This window comes from Myotis nattereri (genome assembly GCF_964212035.1).
Source record: "Myotis nattereri genome assembly, chromosome: 17".
In the NCBI taxonomy this organism is placed as follows: domain Eukaryota; kingdom Metazoa; phylum Chordata; class Mammalia; order Chiroptera; family Vespertilionidae; genus Myotis; species Myotis nattereri.
Genome location: NC_138092.1, coordinates 1,049,949 through 1,065,920, shown reverse-complemented (window position 1 = coordinate 1,065,920; position 15,972 = coordinate 1,049,949). Strand labels below are relative to the sequence as shown.

General features: G+C 70.4%; 1 protein-coding gene across 3 annotated transcripts in view; it reads left to right on the top strand.

Annotated features, from left to right (window-relative positions):
• The first annotated feature begins 390 nt into the window (after positions 1 to 390).
• ADGRB1 (adhesion G protein-coupled receptor B1) overlaps positions 391 to 15,972 on the top strand; it is a 58,582-nt gene continuing 43,000 nt past the window's right edge. For 2 of the 3 annotated variants that reach the window (XM_081110929.1, XM_081110928.1), the window contains exons 1-2: positions 391 to 460; positions 9,884 to 10,855. In XM_081110929.1, the coding sequence (XP_080967055.1) occupies positions 10,114 to 10,855 (742 nt within the window). In that variant the 5' untranslated portion in view covers positions 391 to 460; positions 9,884 to 10,113. The remainder of the gene's footprint in view (positions 461 to 9,883; positions 10,856 to 15,972) is intronic. The other variant, XM_081110930.1, reaches the window with a different exon arrangement.

Below are 15,972 nucleotides of genomic sequence, written 5' to 3'. Positions count from 1 at the left end.
AAGGCGAGAAGAGCGGGGCAGGCGAGAGGAGCGGAGCGGCGCGGCGCGGCAGCGGCGACCGGAGAGGGAGCGGCGGGCGCAGGCGGCAGCAGCGGGAGCGGCGTTGGCGGCGGCCCCGGCGGAGCGAACGCGGAACCGGAGAGCGGGGAGCCCAGGCGGCCGTGCGCGTCCTGGCCGGGCCCGGGCCCGCGCGCCCCGCATCGCCCGCAGTCCGGGCATCCAGACCGCCCCGCGTCCGAGGGGCTCCGGCAGGCGGGGGGAGGGGAGGGGGCCTGCGCGCGCGCTCGAGGGCGCTCCGGGGAGCGTCCGGCTAGGCCCGGAGCCGGCCGGGGGCGGCGGCGGCAGGAGCACCCCCTCCGTTTGGGCGCCCGGCTCGGCCGCTGGCGACAAGGGGCGCTCCCGAGGATTTGCGAGTCTCCGGATCAAGTCTTCGCCAGCGGGGCCGCCGCTGCCGGGGAAGGTAAGGGAGGCTCGGGCTGGGGGCTGGGGCTGGGGGCGCGGCGCGGAGGGGCGCAGCGCGGGTGGGGGTCCGGGGGAGGGGCGGGCGCCCGGACTTCCTAACTTCGCCGTTTGGGGCTTCTAAGCTGCGAGGTTTGTGTGGAGAGCTCGGAGTTGGCACCCCCGCCTCCCACCCCCGGCCCCCAGCCTCCTCCAGCGGCGGCGGCGGAATCTGGCAGGTCTCCGAGCGCCCGCGCCGGGCAGGCTGAGGAGGGGGCGCCCTGGGCGTGGGAGCGGCCCCGGAGCTGCTCGTCGCCCCCAGCCGCACGCACAAGCCTGGCCGGGCTGGGAGGCCGGGCTGGGAGGCGCCCCCTCTGCCACCAGGGCCGGCTGGGGAGGCTCCTGTGCCCCCACAGACAGACGCCAGCAGCGCGGGTCTCTGAGGGCCCCTCCATGTGACCCCCACAGCCCCACATGGACCCGGGCAGGACGGGGAGAGACACCCAGTGTGTCCCCCTTCCCCTAATCACACCCAGAGCCCCTACGGACATTCGGGGGCCCAAGATGCCTTTCCCCCGCGCGGAGCCTGGGGGCGCGCACAGGAAGCCCGGGTCTCTCGCAGCCCTCGCCGCAGCCCCGGCGCTGGTGGTGACACCCCCCAAACAGCGCCCCCATCCCCAGCGCCCTGACTGTTCCCTGGCATCTTCTTTTCCATGAGGCCGGACAGGCCGTGCGGATAAGCCGCTTCGAACTTTGGGTCGGCCCTGCGCCCTCTCCGGGCGAACGGGGCGCCGGTGGGTCCCCATCCTCCGCGGGCAGAGCCGCCCGCCCTCTGCGGCCAGGCGCTCACCGCTCGGAGCCGCCTCCCGGAAAGCTGGGGCTGAGTCCGGCCGGGCGCCCTCCCCCCCCCGCCCCCCCCCTGGCCCCGACCCCCCGCAGGGCAGAGCGGTCTGGAGCGCGGCCTGGGAGGGGCGGCAGCGCCGCACGTCTTTCCTCGGAGGCTGCGGCTCCTGCCGGGTCACTTCCCGGGCGGCGCAGAGAGAGTGCCCCGCCGGCACCCAGACCGGGCGCCGGGCACCCACCCTTCTTCACTTTGACTTTGGGCTCCCGCGCTTCCCGGAGCGCAGGGACCAGGCTGGGACGCCCAGCCTAACTCACCGGCTCCCGCGCCCTTTCCCGGGGCGCACTCCCCACCGCCTCACGTTCCCGCGGGTTCCTTAGCGGCAACTCGGGGCGAGTTGCAAGGCGTGTAGGTGGGCTGGGGGCTCGCACCCCGCGCCCGGAGGAGCCGCTGGGCATGAGTGGTGGGGAGTCTGCGGGGAGGTCCCCGCTCGCCCCCCTCGGGACTCAGGGAGACCCTGGCGCCCTCCTCCACGGTCACCAACACTCGCCCCCTCGGAGCCAGAGCCTGCGAGGGGGACGGGCAGCGGCTGCGCGGGAGAGGCTAGGGGGCGGCCGCGAGCCCGGGGCCCCTTCGAGCACCTCCGAGGGGTGTGGGTCCGAGGAGGTGGCCGAGGCTATGTCTTCTGGAACCCTGACGCCCTCTCCTGTCTCTGTGGTCCCGCAGCCGAGGGGGCGGCGAGGCAGGTGGAAGGAGGGACCGCTCCCCCCCCCCCCGACCCCCGGCGGCAGCGAAACTCCGCCCGGACGCCCGGGTGCCGCGGGTCCGGCTCTGAGGACCCGAGCAAGGTCAAGCCGGCGAGAGAGGGGCGGGGGCTCCTGGGCGCGAGCCTGGGGAGCCTCAGGAGCGGGTGGGAGCCGTCCTCCGCGCCGCGCCCGCGCTGGGTCCCCGGAGGCGTTCATGGCGCGCGTTCGGGAATCCCGGAGCGCTCGGCGTCCTCCCTCCCCGCTCGCCCGCAGCTCTGAGGCGCTGCTGTCAGACTTGTTGCGCCTGGATCTGGGGGGCGGGTGCCGGCCCCGGAGCCCTGGAACCCGGACGGCGGGGGCCCAGCGGCGCGGCCGGCGGGAATGCGCCAAGGCGGCGCGGGCGGCGCGGGGTGGGGCTCGGTGGGGAGTTCGCCGCCTCCGGTCCTGGGGAAGGCGGCGGGTCCCCTTCGTTCCTGCGCGGGGGCGGAAAGGCGGCGCGAGGCCCTGGCGGCCTGCGGCACTGCCCGGACCGGCCGGGGAGGGGCGCAGCCAAGTTGCCGCCGGGCCCTCCCAGTCCCTTCCCTTGTCCGCAGGCTCCGGTCCCTCGCGGGCCTCGGCGGTCGCGGCTGTGAAATGGGGACACAGGCTGTGCTCTCGGAGCCCTTCCGGCCCAGGCCTGGTCCCCGGACCCAACGTGCTGGGCCCGGAATGTGCTGGGTCTGCGGCGTCCGCGCCGGCCCGGTCCCAAGCTGATCAGCGCGGAGGACGGGGGAGCAGGGCCGGGTGGGAGGCGGCCCGGGCAGCCTCTCATGGCTCTCTGGTCCCTGGCCGGCCAGCGTGGCCGGGCCCCGCCTCCCGGAGCGGGTCCTGAGGCCGAGCCTGCCCCCTGGGGACGCCTCCCGCTGGGGCCGGGGCGGCCGGCTCGGGGCTGCGGTGGCGGACGGCAGAGGGCGGCGCGCTGCCTCTGACGCCCGGGAGAGGGCGCGCGCACCCACCGCCGCCCTGCCCGCCCCTTCCGTCTCCTCCGCGGCCGGCAGCGCCCGCCCCATCCCGGCAGCCCCGGGTGGCTCGCCGGTCCCTCTGCCAGCCCGCCGAGGTCGTGCGCTTCCGGCTGTCACTCCCCTCTCCCCACACCCGCCTGGCCCCGTGCACCGTGCACAGGCGTGAGCGAGCGTGTGTGTCCATTGGGTGCGTGTGTCCATTGGTGCCGCTCATGCACGTGCGTGTCCTGCGGGCATGTGTGCAGGCATGAAACGGCCACATGTGTGCGCGGTGCGGGGCAGGTCTCGTGTGTCCCCTGGATGGCAGTGTGCAGTGGGGCCCGTGTTCCCTGTGGCAGGCCTCTGTCGGGAAGCAGTGGCAGTGGGTCTCCAACCCCCGCCTGGAGGGCTCCGTTAACCTCTCACAGGCCCTCGGGACACCCACCCAGCCACCCTGCCTCTGCCGTGCCCTGGGGCAGAGCCTGTTTTCTGGGTAAACACGGGGACCCGGGACCTGTGTGCACAGACCGCAGGCACGCACATACTAAACACCTGTGCACACTGGCACCGGGGATGCTCCTAGTACAAGGCTGAGGGCACAGTCTCCTGCCCCAGGGCTGGTAGGAATATGGGGACAGAGGCCCTGTGAGGGGCAGAGGGGTGGGGGCAGCTGTCTGCTGGAGTCCAGAGGCGGGGCTCCCCAGGAGGCTTCCCCAGAGGGTGGGCCAGTGGTGGTGAAGGCTCAGAATGGTCTCCATGGAGAGAGGAGCCGTGCAAAGGGCCTGTGGCAGGTGAGCGTGCAGGTGCGAGGACCAGAGAGGAGGGTGACTGGCAGGACAGCGAGGGTGGCAGAGGAAGTAGGGCCAGGCCTGAGCGCCCTGTGGGCCTGGGGCTGTGTCCTGGGGGCCGAGGCCACAGGGGCGCCTTCAGCAGGGCTGGTGATTTAATGATGGACGTGCCAAGGAGATGGTGCTGGGAGGCAGCAGGGTCAAGGCAGGAAGAACGCACGGGGCGTGGTGCGACCCCACCCACCCCTGCATGGTGTGCACACCTCATTCCCCCTGCGGGATGGCCACCAGCCTGACACCTCCCCCCGGAGCAGGTGGCACATGAGCAGACAGCACACGCAGCCAAGAAAGGAAGTCACAGCCGAGGACCGCTGCCTGGACCCTGGGCCCTGCAGGCGTCCACACTGCGGGGACCTTGAGGCTGCGGGGCCCGGAGAGCTGCTCCCCCGCCACTGCCCGCAACCGTTAGGGGAAAGGGAGGCCTGAGAGGGCAGGGCTTCCGAGGGAACTCTGACGCCCAGGCCTCCGCACCGTGCAGGGGGCAGGGACAGGGACCCCTCTCCCCAGGAGACACCGGGACCGAAGCTGGAGCGGGTCCCTCGCGCTTCCCCGTCCCCTTCTGGGCCCCCGGTCCTGCTCTGGGTCGAGGTGATCTTCCCGGCTCCACCCGGCCCAGAGCTGAGGGCCTCAGCAGTCCCCCCACCCCACCCCAGACAGCCCAGCGGCACCCCTGGGTGCTGAGGGAGGCCCAGCGTGGGGCCTGCTCCCCTGGGCACGGCACCGTGTGCTGCCTGCTCCTTGGCCCGTCGGTCCTGCTGCTGCCGGGGGCTCCGGGGCAGGGGGCCAGGCCATGGAAGGGCCTGTCTAGCCTCGTCCTGCACGTGCCAGCGTGAGGACATGAGGACCTGCCGGCTCCACCAGCCAGGCCTGCCCAGGAAGCCCCCCCCCCACGCCCCCCACTCAGCGCTTCCGCCCGGGGCAGCCCAGCCCGACTGCTCTTCCCATCTTGAGGCTGTGACCTTGGGCAGGTGACCTTGGATGGGCCCTCCTGCTGGGGCCTCAGATCCCAGCGTGGCGTGCAGTGTGGATGGGGGCGTGGCTCATAGGCCAACAGCTGGGTGGGCACCGCCCCCCGCACCTCCGTCCCGGGGCACAGGCTCCTCACTCGGGGGACCAAGCCAGGCACCGTGAGAGGAGAGGACAGTGACGTGTGTCAGACCCAGGGTTCCAGGAGCCTCCCCTCTTCACGAGGGCCCCCACCTCTGCCCCGTGGGGGGGCCCCAGCCTATGGGACCTGTCACCATCCTCACATGGGACTCCCTCCAGGAGAACATGTCTGTGTGCAGGTGCATGTGTGTGCACATACAAGCATGGGTGCAGGTGCAGGTGTGTGCACATATGGGCATGGGTGTCAGTGCATGTATGGGCATGGGTGCAGGTGCATGTGTGCACGTGTGGGCATGCGTGTGCATGCTTGGGAGTGAGTGGGCACAGGCGGGGAGGTCTGCAGGCTCAGGGGAGGCTTCCTCAGGCAGCCACCTTGCCGGGGGCCTGAAGGAGGATGCGGGGCAGCGGCAGCCCAAGAGGGACAGGATGTGTCACAGGCTCAAGGGCTCGAGTGTCTGGAGTGTCCTCACGGCCTGCAGCTGGCCGGGTGACAGCGTCCTGGGGGAGAGCAGGTGTGATGAGGCCCTTCAGAGCGCTGACCGCCGACCACAGGGCCAGGCGGCCTGGGCAGTGGGGGGGTGGCGAAGGGAGACAATCTGTCCCCCCAAGGTTACCTGGGCTGTCTGCCTCCTTATGGAATGGGGGGGGTGCCCCCTGGCCCTCTGGGGTGGGGAGCGGGGCAGGGTCTGTGGGGCCACCCCAGCAGGCAAAGGAGGCCTCCCATGGGCTGGGCTGGCAAGTGCGGTGGGCAAGTGTGGTTCTCGGGGGCCCGCCCGGCACCCCTCCCAGCTCTGGGGGACGCCCCACAGGTCACTGGGGCCTGGTTGGCTCAGGCTGGGGTGGGGCAGACAGTGGCCATGTGACGGGGGTAGGTGGCCGGGCCCCCCGGCTCTGCATTCACAAAGGGAGGCCTGCAGGCTCTCCTGTCCCGCCTCGTGGGCCCCAGGCCCCAGGCCACTCAGATGGGATGTCCTGGGCCTGCCTCCGCCTCCCAGGTGACCAGGCTGCCTGACCTGCCCCAACCTGACCCGACACGACCCGCGGGGCATCTGTGAGGCCCACGGAGCACCTAGGGCAGGGAGGGCTGGGTGCCCCTGCGTGGCCCCCCTGTTTGCTCTCCCAGCCCCGCCCACCATAGCCCCTGAGCTGTCCTCGGGGCGCCTGCCCCTCCCCCAGGGCAGCCTCTTCCCGGGACACACAGGCGGGCACTGTTTGGAGGGCCGGCAGGACAACAGAGCGCCTTTTGTGGCTGGCGTCTGGGTGCCATTGGAGCCAGGGTGGCTGGGGAGGGGACAAGGAGGCCGGGCCGGGGAGGAGGGTCGAACAGGGTGGATGGGGTGAGACTGGAGCTGGAGGGGAGCGCCCAGCCCCCGTCCTTGTCGGCAGGGAAACCGAGGCACCGGGGCTTCTGACTGTGAGGCGGCGGGGGGCAGCCCTTTGCACACGTGGGGATACGCGGGGTCCGGTGGGAGGTGGGCGCGGCCCCCCGTGGCTGGTGGTGACCCCGAGGGCCTTGATGTGGGCTCAGAGCTCCTACCTCATGGCGAGGCCCTGAGATTGACGCGAGAGGGGGGGAGGGGGAGGGGGAGGGGCGGTCCCGAAAGATCTCCGACCCGGGGGCCGGCACTCAGTCAGCAGGGGCCACTGTCACCTTTCCCCTTGATGCCAGTGCCAGCTCCTGGTCCCCACTCCTCTGCCCTTGCCCTCCCCCTTCTCTGTCGTCCTCTCGGTGTCCCTGCCCCCCCGCCCCCCGCCCCGGCCCCAGCTCCCTGCTCGGTGCCGCCCACCCTTCACCCGAGCCGCCCTGCAGGCTCCTGGGGGCCGTGCGGCAGGGCCGGGCAGAGGGCCGGGGGCAGCGCGGGCAGCTTGGCCCCGAGAAGGCGATGGCGAGGCGGGTTCCCAGGGAGCTGGAGGGCTCCTGGGTCACTGTCCGGGGAGCCCAGCGATGCAGTGGCTGGTGCGGCTGCAGCGACCCCGGCTGGGAATGGGGACCAGTCGCCGGACAAGGGCCTGTGGTCTGGGGGAGGAGACAGCCTCCGTGTGGGAACTACAGGGAGGAGTGACCGGCGACACGGGGCCCAGGGCTAGGTCAGCACCCGCCAGCCTCCTCCAGCCCCTCCCCTGGGCCAGCAGGCTCGGGGGTTCTGGTCCAGGGGGGCCGGGCGCTGGGAGAGCTGGGAGCGGCCCCGGGAGCCCAGCACCGGGCTCCTGGCATGCAGCCAGCCTTCCACTTGTCTGGCCTCCCGATGGGGTCCTCGGGCTCAGCCTGGCCCCTGGCTCCCCGGACAGCCCCTGGCCAGGGCCTGCCCAGCCCTGGCCTCCATCCCACCGCCCCACACATCCCCGCCCACATTGAGCTCGGCTCTCCCCCGGCCCTGTGACCTTGGGCAAGGGTGCTCCGCGCATGCACACAGAGATACATGTGCCTACACATGTATGTGCATACCCAGAGGCACATGCGTCACATATATGTGCTTGCACCTGTGCACACACGCCTGCTCCCTGCCTCCGTGAGGGCGCCCACCATCCACTTGTCCACTTGTCCAGGCCGGAAGCCTGCTCCTCATGGCCACCTCCCTCACTGCCATCCTGGGGCCTGCCCTGGAGGCGCGAAGGCTGGGAGGGGGCTGAGCCGCTGAGCAGGGCCTCGCTGGAGGGTATGGCCGTGGAGGCTGTGGACGGAGGCGCCTGAGCCGCTGGAGAGGGCTGTGGGCGTGATGGGGGCAGGGAGGTGGGTCAGGGGCAGGTGGAGGGTACTGAGCGCCAGCAGGTGCAGGAGCCGCCGCACTGGCAGCCGGGCCTCCTGCCCAGCGCTGCCCTGTGACCAGCAGAGGAGAGGCCGCGCCAGGCCAGGTGCTCGGGGCTCGGTGCTTGGACCCGCGGCCGGGCCAGACGCTGGTTGGCAGTCAGGGCGCAAAACCACTCAAGTCAGAGACGTCCTAGACGAGGCCGGGGCGCCGGGAAGTGACCTCAGCCCTGCACTCCCCTCCTGCCCTGGCTTCCTCCTGGTCCCCCGTGGGACCCCAGGGCTCCGAGGAACCCTGTGTGAGAACCCCATGAGTGGGCCCTTTAGGCTGTCTTGTGCCTGGGTGTCTGTTGAAGGTTCACCCCAGAGCCTTGGGCTGGGGCGTGCCCCTTCCCCCCACTGACACCTCCCTCCTCCTCAGGGTCCAGGCCGGAGACGTCCTCCGTGTCTGTCCCACAGCCCCTGGCCCCCCCACTTCCATCACCCCAGCCCCACAGCCTCCCTCGCCGGCCCCCAGCCGCCTCCCCGCTGCCAGGCGGGCGGCCTTTCTACGGGGCGGCCCTGCTTCCGACCTTCACTGCCGCCTGGTGCTTGCTGTGGGGGATGCGGGCGGGGGGGCCTCCAGGAGTGGGGTGAGCTGTGACCAGCAGGGCCGGCCGGGCGCTGAGGGCTGTGCTGGTGCCACTGGGCTGGGCGGGGTCCCTGGGCCCCTCTGGGGGGGGGGAGGGTCTGGGGGCCCAGCCTGGACTAGCGGTGGGCACTGCAGCCGGGCTGGCCGCTCTGCTGCGACAGCGTCAGAGGCTGTCCCTGAGTGGCCTGGAGACGGAGGGACCAGGGCTCCCCGGACTCGCCAGGGGGAGACATGGGCAAGGCCCCTTCTGGGGACCTGAAGCTCTGCCACTAAGGAGCTGCCCAGGGCCAGGCCGGCCACACTGCTCCCTGACCCGGTCCCGCCTCCTCCCTACTGGAGTCCCGGCCTGTCACTAGGTAACCCCCAGGTCCAGGGCTGACCCCCCTACTGAGAGGGAGGTTTCACCCCCACTTGACAGATGGGGAAACTGAGGCTGGGAGGGGCAGCCGGCGTCCGGCCTGTGCCAGCTCCCTGCTCCGTCCCCGAGGCCCACGCAGGAAGGACGCCAGGTGGGGACTGCAGAGCAGGGACTGACCTTGTGTCTCCGGCCAGCTGGGCCGGACGGGAGGCAGGGCCAGGCCCGTGGGCAGGCTGCCGGCCTGTGTGCTCAGCTGGTGGAGGCGCCGGCACCAGCAGGCCAGGCGGACTCTGGAGGGCGCTGCCTCCCTCCTTCCCTCCCTCCCTCCCTCCCTCTCTTGCCAGCTCTCCTGCTGCGTGGGACCCAGGGCCCAGCCTGGGCTTTGGGGACGGTGGGGAACCTGAGGCTCAGAGGCAGAAGCAACCTGCCAGGGTCCCCGGGGAGGCAGGTCGGGCTGGGCAGTGCCGACTCCTCCCTCGCACGCGCCCCGAGCGGCCTTCCTGTCTCGGGGGAGGAGCAGGAGCAGGCGCAGGCGCCATGCCAGGGGCACAAGGGTGGGGCCAGTCCGGGTCCAGGTGCGGTTCTCCTGCCCCTTCGCTGTGACCTTGGGTGAGTCACCCTCTGACCTCAGCGTCCCCATGAAAGGGGCTCACAGCACCGGCCTCACAAGGAGGGGTGAGGCCCGCCGGCTGGCTCAGGGGTTGAGCGCCAACCTAGGAGCCAGGAGGTCAGGGCACAGGCCCGGGTCGCGGGCTCCATCCCCAGTGTGGGGCACGCAGGAGGCAGCCGATCAATGGTTCTCCCATCATGGATGTTTCTCTCTCCCTCTCCCTTCCTCTCTGAAATCAATTGAACTATATTTTTTAAGAAAGGAGGGGAGGCGAGGGGTCGCTGCAGGCCAGCTGGACACAGGTGGCTCTAGGGGACTCTGTGCTCCCAGCCCTCCCAGTGCGCCCTGTCGGGGTCTGGGCGGAGGAGGAGGTCTCCATCCCCGGGCTGGGCCCCTGGGCCTGCAGGTGGACACATGGTGGGTGGCAAGTGGACAGGTGGACAGGGCAGGTGCCTGGCAGCAGCGCCAGGCCTGTGTCAGCTGCTCAAAGCTGTGGGGGGCACTGGCCCCTCCGTGCCCTCAGCCCCCATCTCCCCAGGGGGGTCCCACCAACCCCCATCCTGCTCCTTCTCTTCCAGGTGCTGCCGGCGGCCACGGAGGGCACCGGGCTCTGGACGTGAGGCGCCACTGCACCCCCCTGGGTCACCCACAGGCCCTTCCTCCTGCCCCCGCTCGAGCCCCTGCCCCCGGCCCCGGCCCCAGCCCCGGCCCCCAGCCCGGTCCGCTCGCTGCCAGACCCTGGCATGTCCAGGCCTGGCCCGCGCCTGCCTGCCCAGCCCGCGGAACCCCGGCGGCCCCGCGAGCTAGGATGAGGGGCCAGGCCGCCCCGAGCCCACACTGGGTCCTCTGCCCGCTGCTGCTGCTGCTGCTGGGGCACCAGGCGTGGGCCGCCATGGGGGCCGCCGCGGGGCCCGGGGCCGAGCCGTGCGCCACGCTGGTGCAGGGCAAGTTCTTCGGCTACTTCTCAGCGGCCGCCGTGTTCCCCGCCAACGCCTCGCGCTGCTCCTGGACCCTGCGCAACCCCGACCCGCGGCGCTACACGCTCTACGTGAAGGTGGCCAAGGCGCCCGCGCCCTGCCGTGGCCCCGGCCGCGTACGCACCTACCAGTTCGACTCCTTCCTGGAGTCCACGCGCACCTACCTGGGCGTGGAGAGCTTCGACGAGGTGCTGCGGCTGTGCGACGCCTCAGCGCCCCTGGCCTTCCTGCAGGCGGGCAAGCAGTTCCTGCAGATGCGGCGCGACGGGGCCCCCGGGCCCCCCGACGACGACTTCTCCGTGGAGTACCTGGTGGTGGGCAACCGCAGCCCCAGCCGGGCCGCCTGCCAGATGCTGTGCCGCTGGCTGGATGCCTGCCTGGCCGGCAGCCGCAGCTCGCACCCCTGCGGCATCATGCAGACCCCCTGCGCCTGCCTGGGCGGGGGCTCCGGGGACCCGGCCTCCGGCCCCACGGGGCCCCACGGCGACGTCTGCGTGAGGGACGGAGCGGCCGGAGGCCCTGAGAACTGCCTGACCAGCCTGACCCAGGACCGGGGCCAGGATGGCGCCCCAGGTGAGTGAGGGGCCCGGGCAGCTCGGGGAGGCGGCGGCTGAGCTCAGGAGTGAGCGAGGGAAGGAGGGAAGGACGGTGGGGTCGGTGTTTCCCTTTCTGGCCAGGAGGGCCCTTCTTTTTCGAACGCTGGACCGTCTGGTGGCCACAGGCTGCAGGCTGGCGGCCGGGTCTGCGGGGCCTCTGGGGACACGGCTGCGTGGAGTGCGGTCGGTCGGGAGGTGAGGCTTGGGGAGGAGCGTGCTGTGTGAATCACGTCCACGCGGTCAGTTCCTGAGCGCCGAGAGGCGCCCCAGGCTCCGGGTCAGGCACGGGAAAGGTCCTGCCGATGTCAGGGTCTCTGGGACCAGGGCCAGGTCCAAGGTGCTGGAGAGCCCGGAGCGGCCCTGCAGGCCCAGGGCAGGCGGAGGCTGGGCCCGGGCTGGTCAGCCCTGCAGAGGGCGGCCGCGGGTCCTGGGGGGTGAGAGTCGGTGGAAGAGGTGCCGGTGGTGCTGGGAAGCTGGTGGGGCTGACAGGTGGCGGGGCAGGAGGTGGAACCCCTCTTCAGGACACCCCGGGTTTCCTGGGAGTATCTGCAAGGCTGGGGCAGCAGCTGGGACGGGGAGGGCAGGAAGGCACAGCTTGTCTCAGACTATCGGGTCCGAGATGCCAGGCAAGCAGCTGAACACGGGTGCCGGGCGTCCAGGGGCCAGGCCGCCTGGTGGTCCACGCTGGCGGGGAGCATTGTCCAGCGCTCTAGCTCCTCCTAAGCCACTGAGGCTGCTGCACTGCTTCTCAGAATAACGTCTTTAACGGCATCAAATGCCGGTGGGGCCCGGCCGGCCTGGCTCAGTGGTTGAACATCAACCTATGAACCAGGAGGTCACGGTTCCATTCCCGGTCAGAGCACATGCCTGGGTTTCAGGCTCCATCCTCTCTGAAATCCTATATGATAAAAGGCTAATATGCAAATCGACTGAAGGGCAGAACAACCAGTTGCTATGACACACACTAACCACCAGGGGGCAGACGCTCGACGCAGGAGCTGCCCCCTGGTGGTCAGTGCGCTCCCACAGGAGGAGCACGGCTCAGCCACAAGCCGGGCTCATGGCTGGCAAGCGCAGCGGCCCGCCTCTGCGGCAGCGCTAAGGATGTCCCCTCAAGGGCTCCCGGACAGCAAAAGGGCACAGGCCGGGCTGAGGGACTCCCCCTGCCGCCCCCCCCCCCCGCCCCAGTGCATGAATGTCGTGCACCCAATCTCTAGTCAATTATAATAAAAAAAAGTGTGTGCGGTGCAAAGGCCCCCGTTATGCTGGGCCCCCTCTGCTTAAGCCCCCAGACCCCGGATCCCGACTAGACGCCTCCCTGAGCTGTGAAGGTGTCTGGGGAGGAGTGGGGAGAAGGGGAGAGGCAGGCAGAGCCCCCGGGGGGGTGGGGTGTCCAGGACCCCAGCAGAAAATGCCCCATCCAATGGGGGGACACGTCGGTGGCTTCATGCAGCTCCAGGCGGCGGGGTGGACGGCCGGGAGGGCTGACCTTGGGCTGGGCAAGGCGGGGTGACCGTGGCCTTGGCTGGGACAGCTGCTGAGGAGCAGAGGCGCGGAGGGTAGCTAGTTCGGGGGGGGGGGGATGGTCAGCGTGCTGGGCCACTCCCCTGTGGCCACCTGCCCGAGCCTTGGTTTCTTCACCTGCAAAGTGGGGACTGCCCTGCGGGGTGCGCTGTCCCAGGGAGACAGGGCCCATGGCCAGGCCCCCTGGGCACCCGATACGCAGGCGCTGAGCCGGGGGCTGGTGGGCAGCGCTGTGCGGGGAAGTGCCTGGCGCTGCTCGGAGCCGCGCGGAGTCAGAGGAGAAGGTGGAGGCGGGCAGGCGTGAGGACCGGGGCGAAGCCTGTGTGCTGGGGGGGCCAGAGCTCCGCCCCTCGCTGGGCACCCACTCTGTGCCCTGAGGCAGGAGCTGGGGTGCAGTGGGGAAAGCCCTGGCTGGGGTTCACTGGTTCTCTCGAGAACAAAGGGGTTACTGGAGGCTTCGAGCAGGAGAGGGACGGGCTCGGACACTGCCCAGGCTGTAGGCGCACAGGGTGTCCAGGCCCAGAGCAGGGAGTCGGGGGGGAGGGGGGAGGCACTGCAGGCACCCAGAGGGGCCTGACGCTGGCTTGCTGGGGGCACAGAAGCTTCTGGACTTGGGGGGGGGGGCGGGCCTGGCGGGGGGGGGGGTGCGCCGATGGACTTGCTGATGCACAGGGTGTGGGTGTGGAGGAAGGAGGTGGCCAGACCACTCCTGACATCACCAAGGTGGGAGACACTGGGTGGGGAGGAAGATCCGGAGGTCAGAGTGGACCCGAGTGTGAGAGGCCCCTGGGTCGTCCAGGCGGTATCCTGCGAGCAGGGGCTCTGGGGCCTGGGGGTTCTGCCAGGACCAGGTTGGGACGACGCCCCAGCCTGGCCTGCACACGCTGGGCCCCCCAAGCCCCTCAACCCAGCAGCCCATCAGCGCCCTCTCCCGCAGCCCCTCGCCGTGACTGGAGAGAGCCAGCGCTGCTTCCCTGGTCGCGTGAGGAGTGGGCACCGGTGCGCACGCGTTTCTGATGGGAGCGAGTCGGCACCGGACCCTCAGTGCCTCCTCTTAGTCGTGGGCAGGGGACCCAGAGGCCTGCGGCAGAGACTGGGGCCCGGGGTGTGGAGGGGGGTGAGCAGGCGGGGCCCCCGTGGAGATTCCAAGAGGGAATGGCTGGCGGCGGTGCCCGGAGGGGGAAGGGGCAGGCGTGTGTGGGGACATGTGTGTCCCTGCATCCATGTGCCAGTGTGTACGTGTGTGTATGGGGATGGGGTGGCACATGGACCAGAGAGGTCCAGCATCATCCAGAAGACACACAGCGGCGCCGGGCAGGCGCTAGACCCCAGATCCGTCCGGAGAGCCCTCTGCCAGGGAGCCTCGCCCCCCAATGGGGGAGGCGGGGGAGGCGCGACCTTCATCTCCTCCCCCAGAAGGCCGTGCGCAGCGCCGCGGAGGGAACAGGCGGTCCAGGCCAGCCGTGGCCCATTTTCCCGCTCCCCCCGCCGGGCCTGTCCAGGCGCCACCTGGCCACGGCACGCGCCCGCCTCGCTCGGCCTGTCCCCTCTGCCCGGCCGCCCCCCTGAGGCGCACTCACACCAGGGTCTGTCCGTGTGTCCCCCGTCCCTCCGTCTCATCCCTCCTGTCTCTGTGTTCTTCTGCCGCGGGTGTGACGGGGCCATTTCTCTCAAGGGTCGTTTTAAATATTCATGTTTTAATTAAAGAATTTTATTGCAGAAGCGACATGGGAGATAATGAAAACGCAGCGTCTTGGGGGCTGGGAGTGTGGGCCTGTGTGTCCCTGTCCCTGTGTGCGTGTCCCTGTCCCTGTGTGTGTGTCCCTGTCCCTGTGTGTGTCCCTGTCCCTGTGTGTGTGTCCCTGTCCCTGTGTGCGTGTCCCTGTCCCTGTGTGTGTCCCTGTCCCTGTGTGTGTCCCTGTCCCTGTGTGTGTCCCTATGCATGTCCCTGTGCATGTGTCCCTGTCCCTGTGCATGTGTCCCTGTCCCTGTGTGTGTCTCTGTGTGTGTCCCTGTCCCTGTGTGTGTCCCTGTGTGCGAGTCCCTGTGTGTGTCCCTGTCCCTGTGCATGTATCCCTGTCCCTGTGTGCGTGTCCCTGTCCCTGTGTGTGTCCCTGTCCCTGTGTGTGTGTCCCTGTCCCTGTGTGCGTGTCCCTGTCCCTGTGTGTGTCCCTGTCCCTGTGTGTGTCCCTGTCCCTGTGCGTGTCCCTGTGTGCGTGTCCCTGTGTATGTCCCTGTCCCTGTGTGCATGTCCCTGTCCCTGTGCGTGTCCCTGTGTGTGTCCCTGGCTCTGTGTGCGTGTCCCTGTCCCTGTGTGCGTCCCAGTGGTGGGGAGGGGCTGAGCTGGGGGCTGTGTGTGACGCCTGGACAGGTGGGTTGGAGGATTGGGACTGAGATGCTGGGCTGACACCAAGACCCACCCAGGACACCCAGCTCGCGGGAGGGGCCGAGTCCCGCGCCAACTCCAGCCTGTCCCCACGTGGTGGGTGGCCTCTGCCGTGACCCCCCGCCCCCAGGACTTTGGTCTCGTCCCAGCCCCAGAGGCCACGCTTCCCTCGGGAAGAGCGTGGGAGCCCTCCCGGGATCTGTGGGGTGTGGAGAGGTCGGGCAGAGAGTGTGGGGAGGGGGCCAGATGGCACTGAGTGCGTTGAGGGGCACAGGAGAGCCCGAGGGGGTGTGGGGAGGCCTGAGGGCTCCCTGCTGGGCTCAGGCCTGACCACCTTGGCCAGGGCGCTGCGCTCACGCGGACCGAGTTAGAAAACTGGGAGAAACAGGTGTCAGTATCCTCTGGTGACGAGGCCACCCCAGACGTGGGGGAGGGAGGGCGGGCCGTGACCACGGAGCACACGCGTGTGCCATCCCTCACGGAGAAGCTCCACGTGAGGCTGCCGTGTCCCAGAAAGATGGGAGGAGGGAGGCCCGCAAGGGGGGACTGCCGGTCACCCAGGCCCGAGGGCGGAGCCGGTGGGACTGGGCCTTCCACCTCCAACAGGACCACTCCCAGGACGAGCGGCTGGAGGAGGGGCCCGCAGACAGGCCTGGGGCGGGGGGGGGGGGGGGGCGGCTCGCAGGCCCCAGTCTCTCTCTCTCTTTTTTGGATGCATTAGTAGCTCCTTTTTTCCTGAGAAATATTCTTTTTGTTGTTGCTGTTAATCCTCACCTGAGGATAATTTCCCACTGATTTTTAGAAAGAGTGCAAGGAGGGCGGGGAGGGGAGAGAGAGAGAGAGGATGTGAGAGAGGCACGCCCCTGGTTGCCTCCTGAACGCGCCCCCACAGGGTTACGGTTTGAGCCTGCAGCCGAGGCCTGTGCCCTTGACCAGAGCCGGACCCGGGACCCTTCAGACCACAGGCGGACGCTCTGTCCACTGAGCCACACCGGCCAGGGCCTCTGTTTCTGTCTGTGAGATGGCCCCCCACCCTCCTGCTCCCCGGGCTGCGAGGCGAAAGGAGAGGATGCCTCTCCCAGGTGCTGGGAGGGGCTCTCGGCGCCTCACCTGCAGGGGGCGCCGCACCTGGAGGGGGGCGCAGCGGGGCATGGCCCTCGGCCTCACCCTGAGGTCCCAGCACC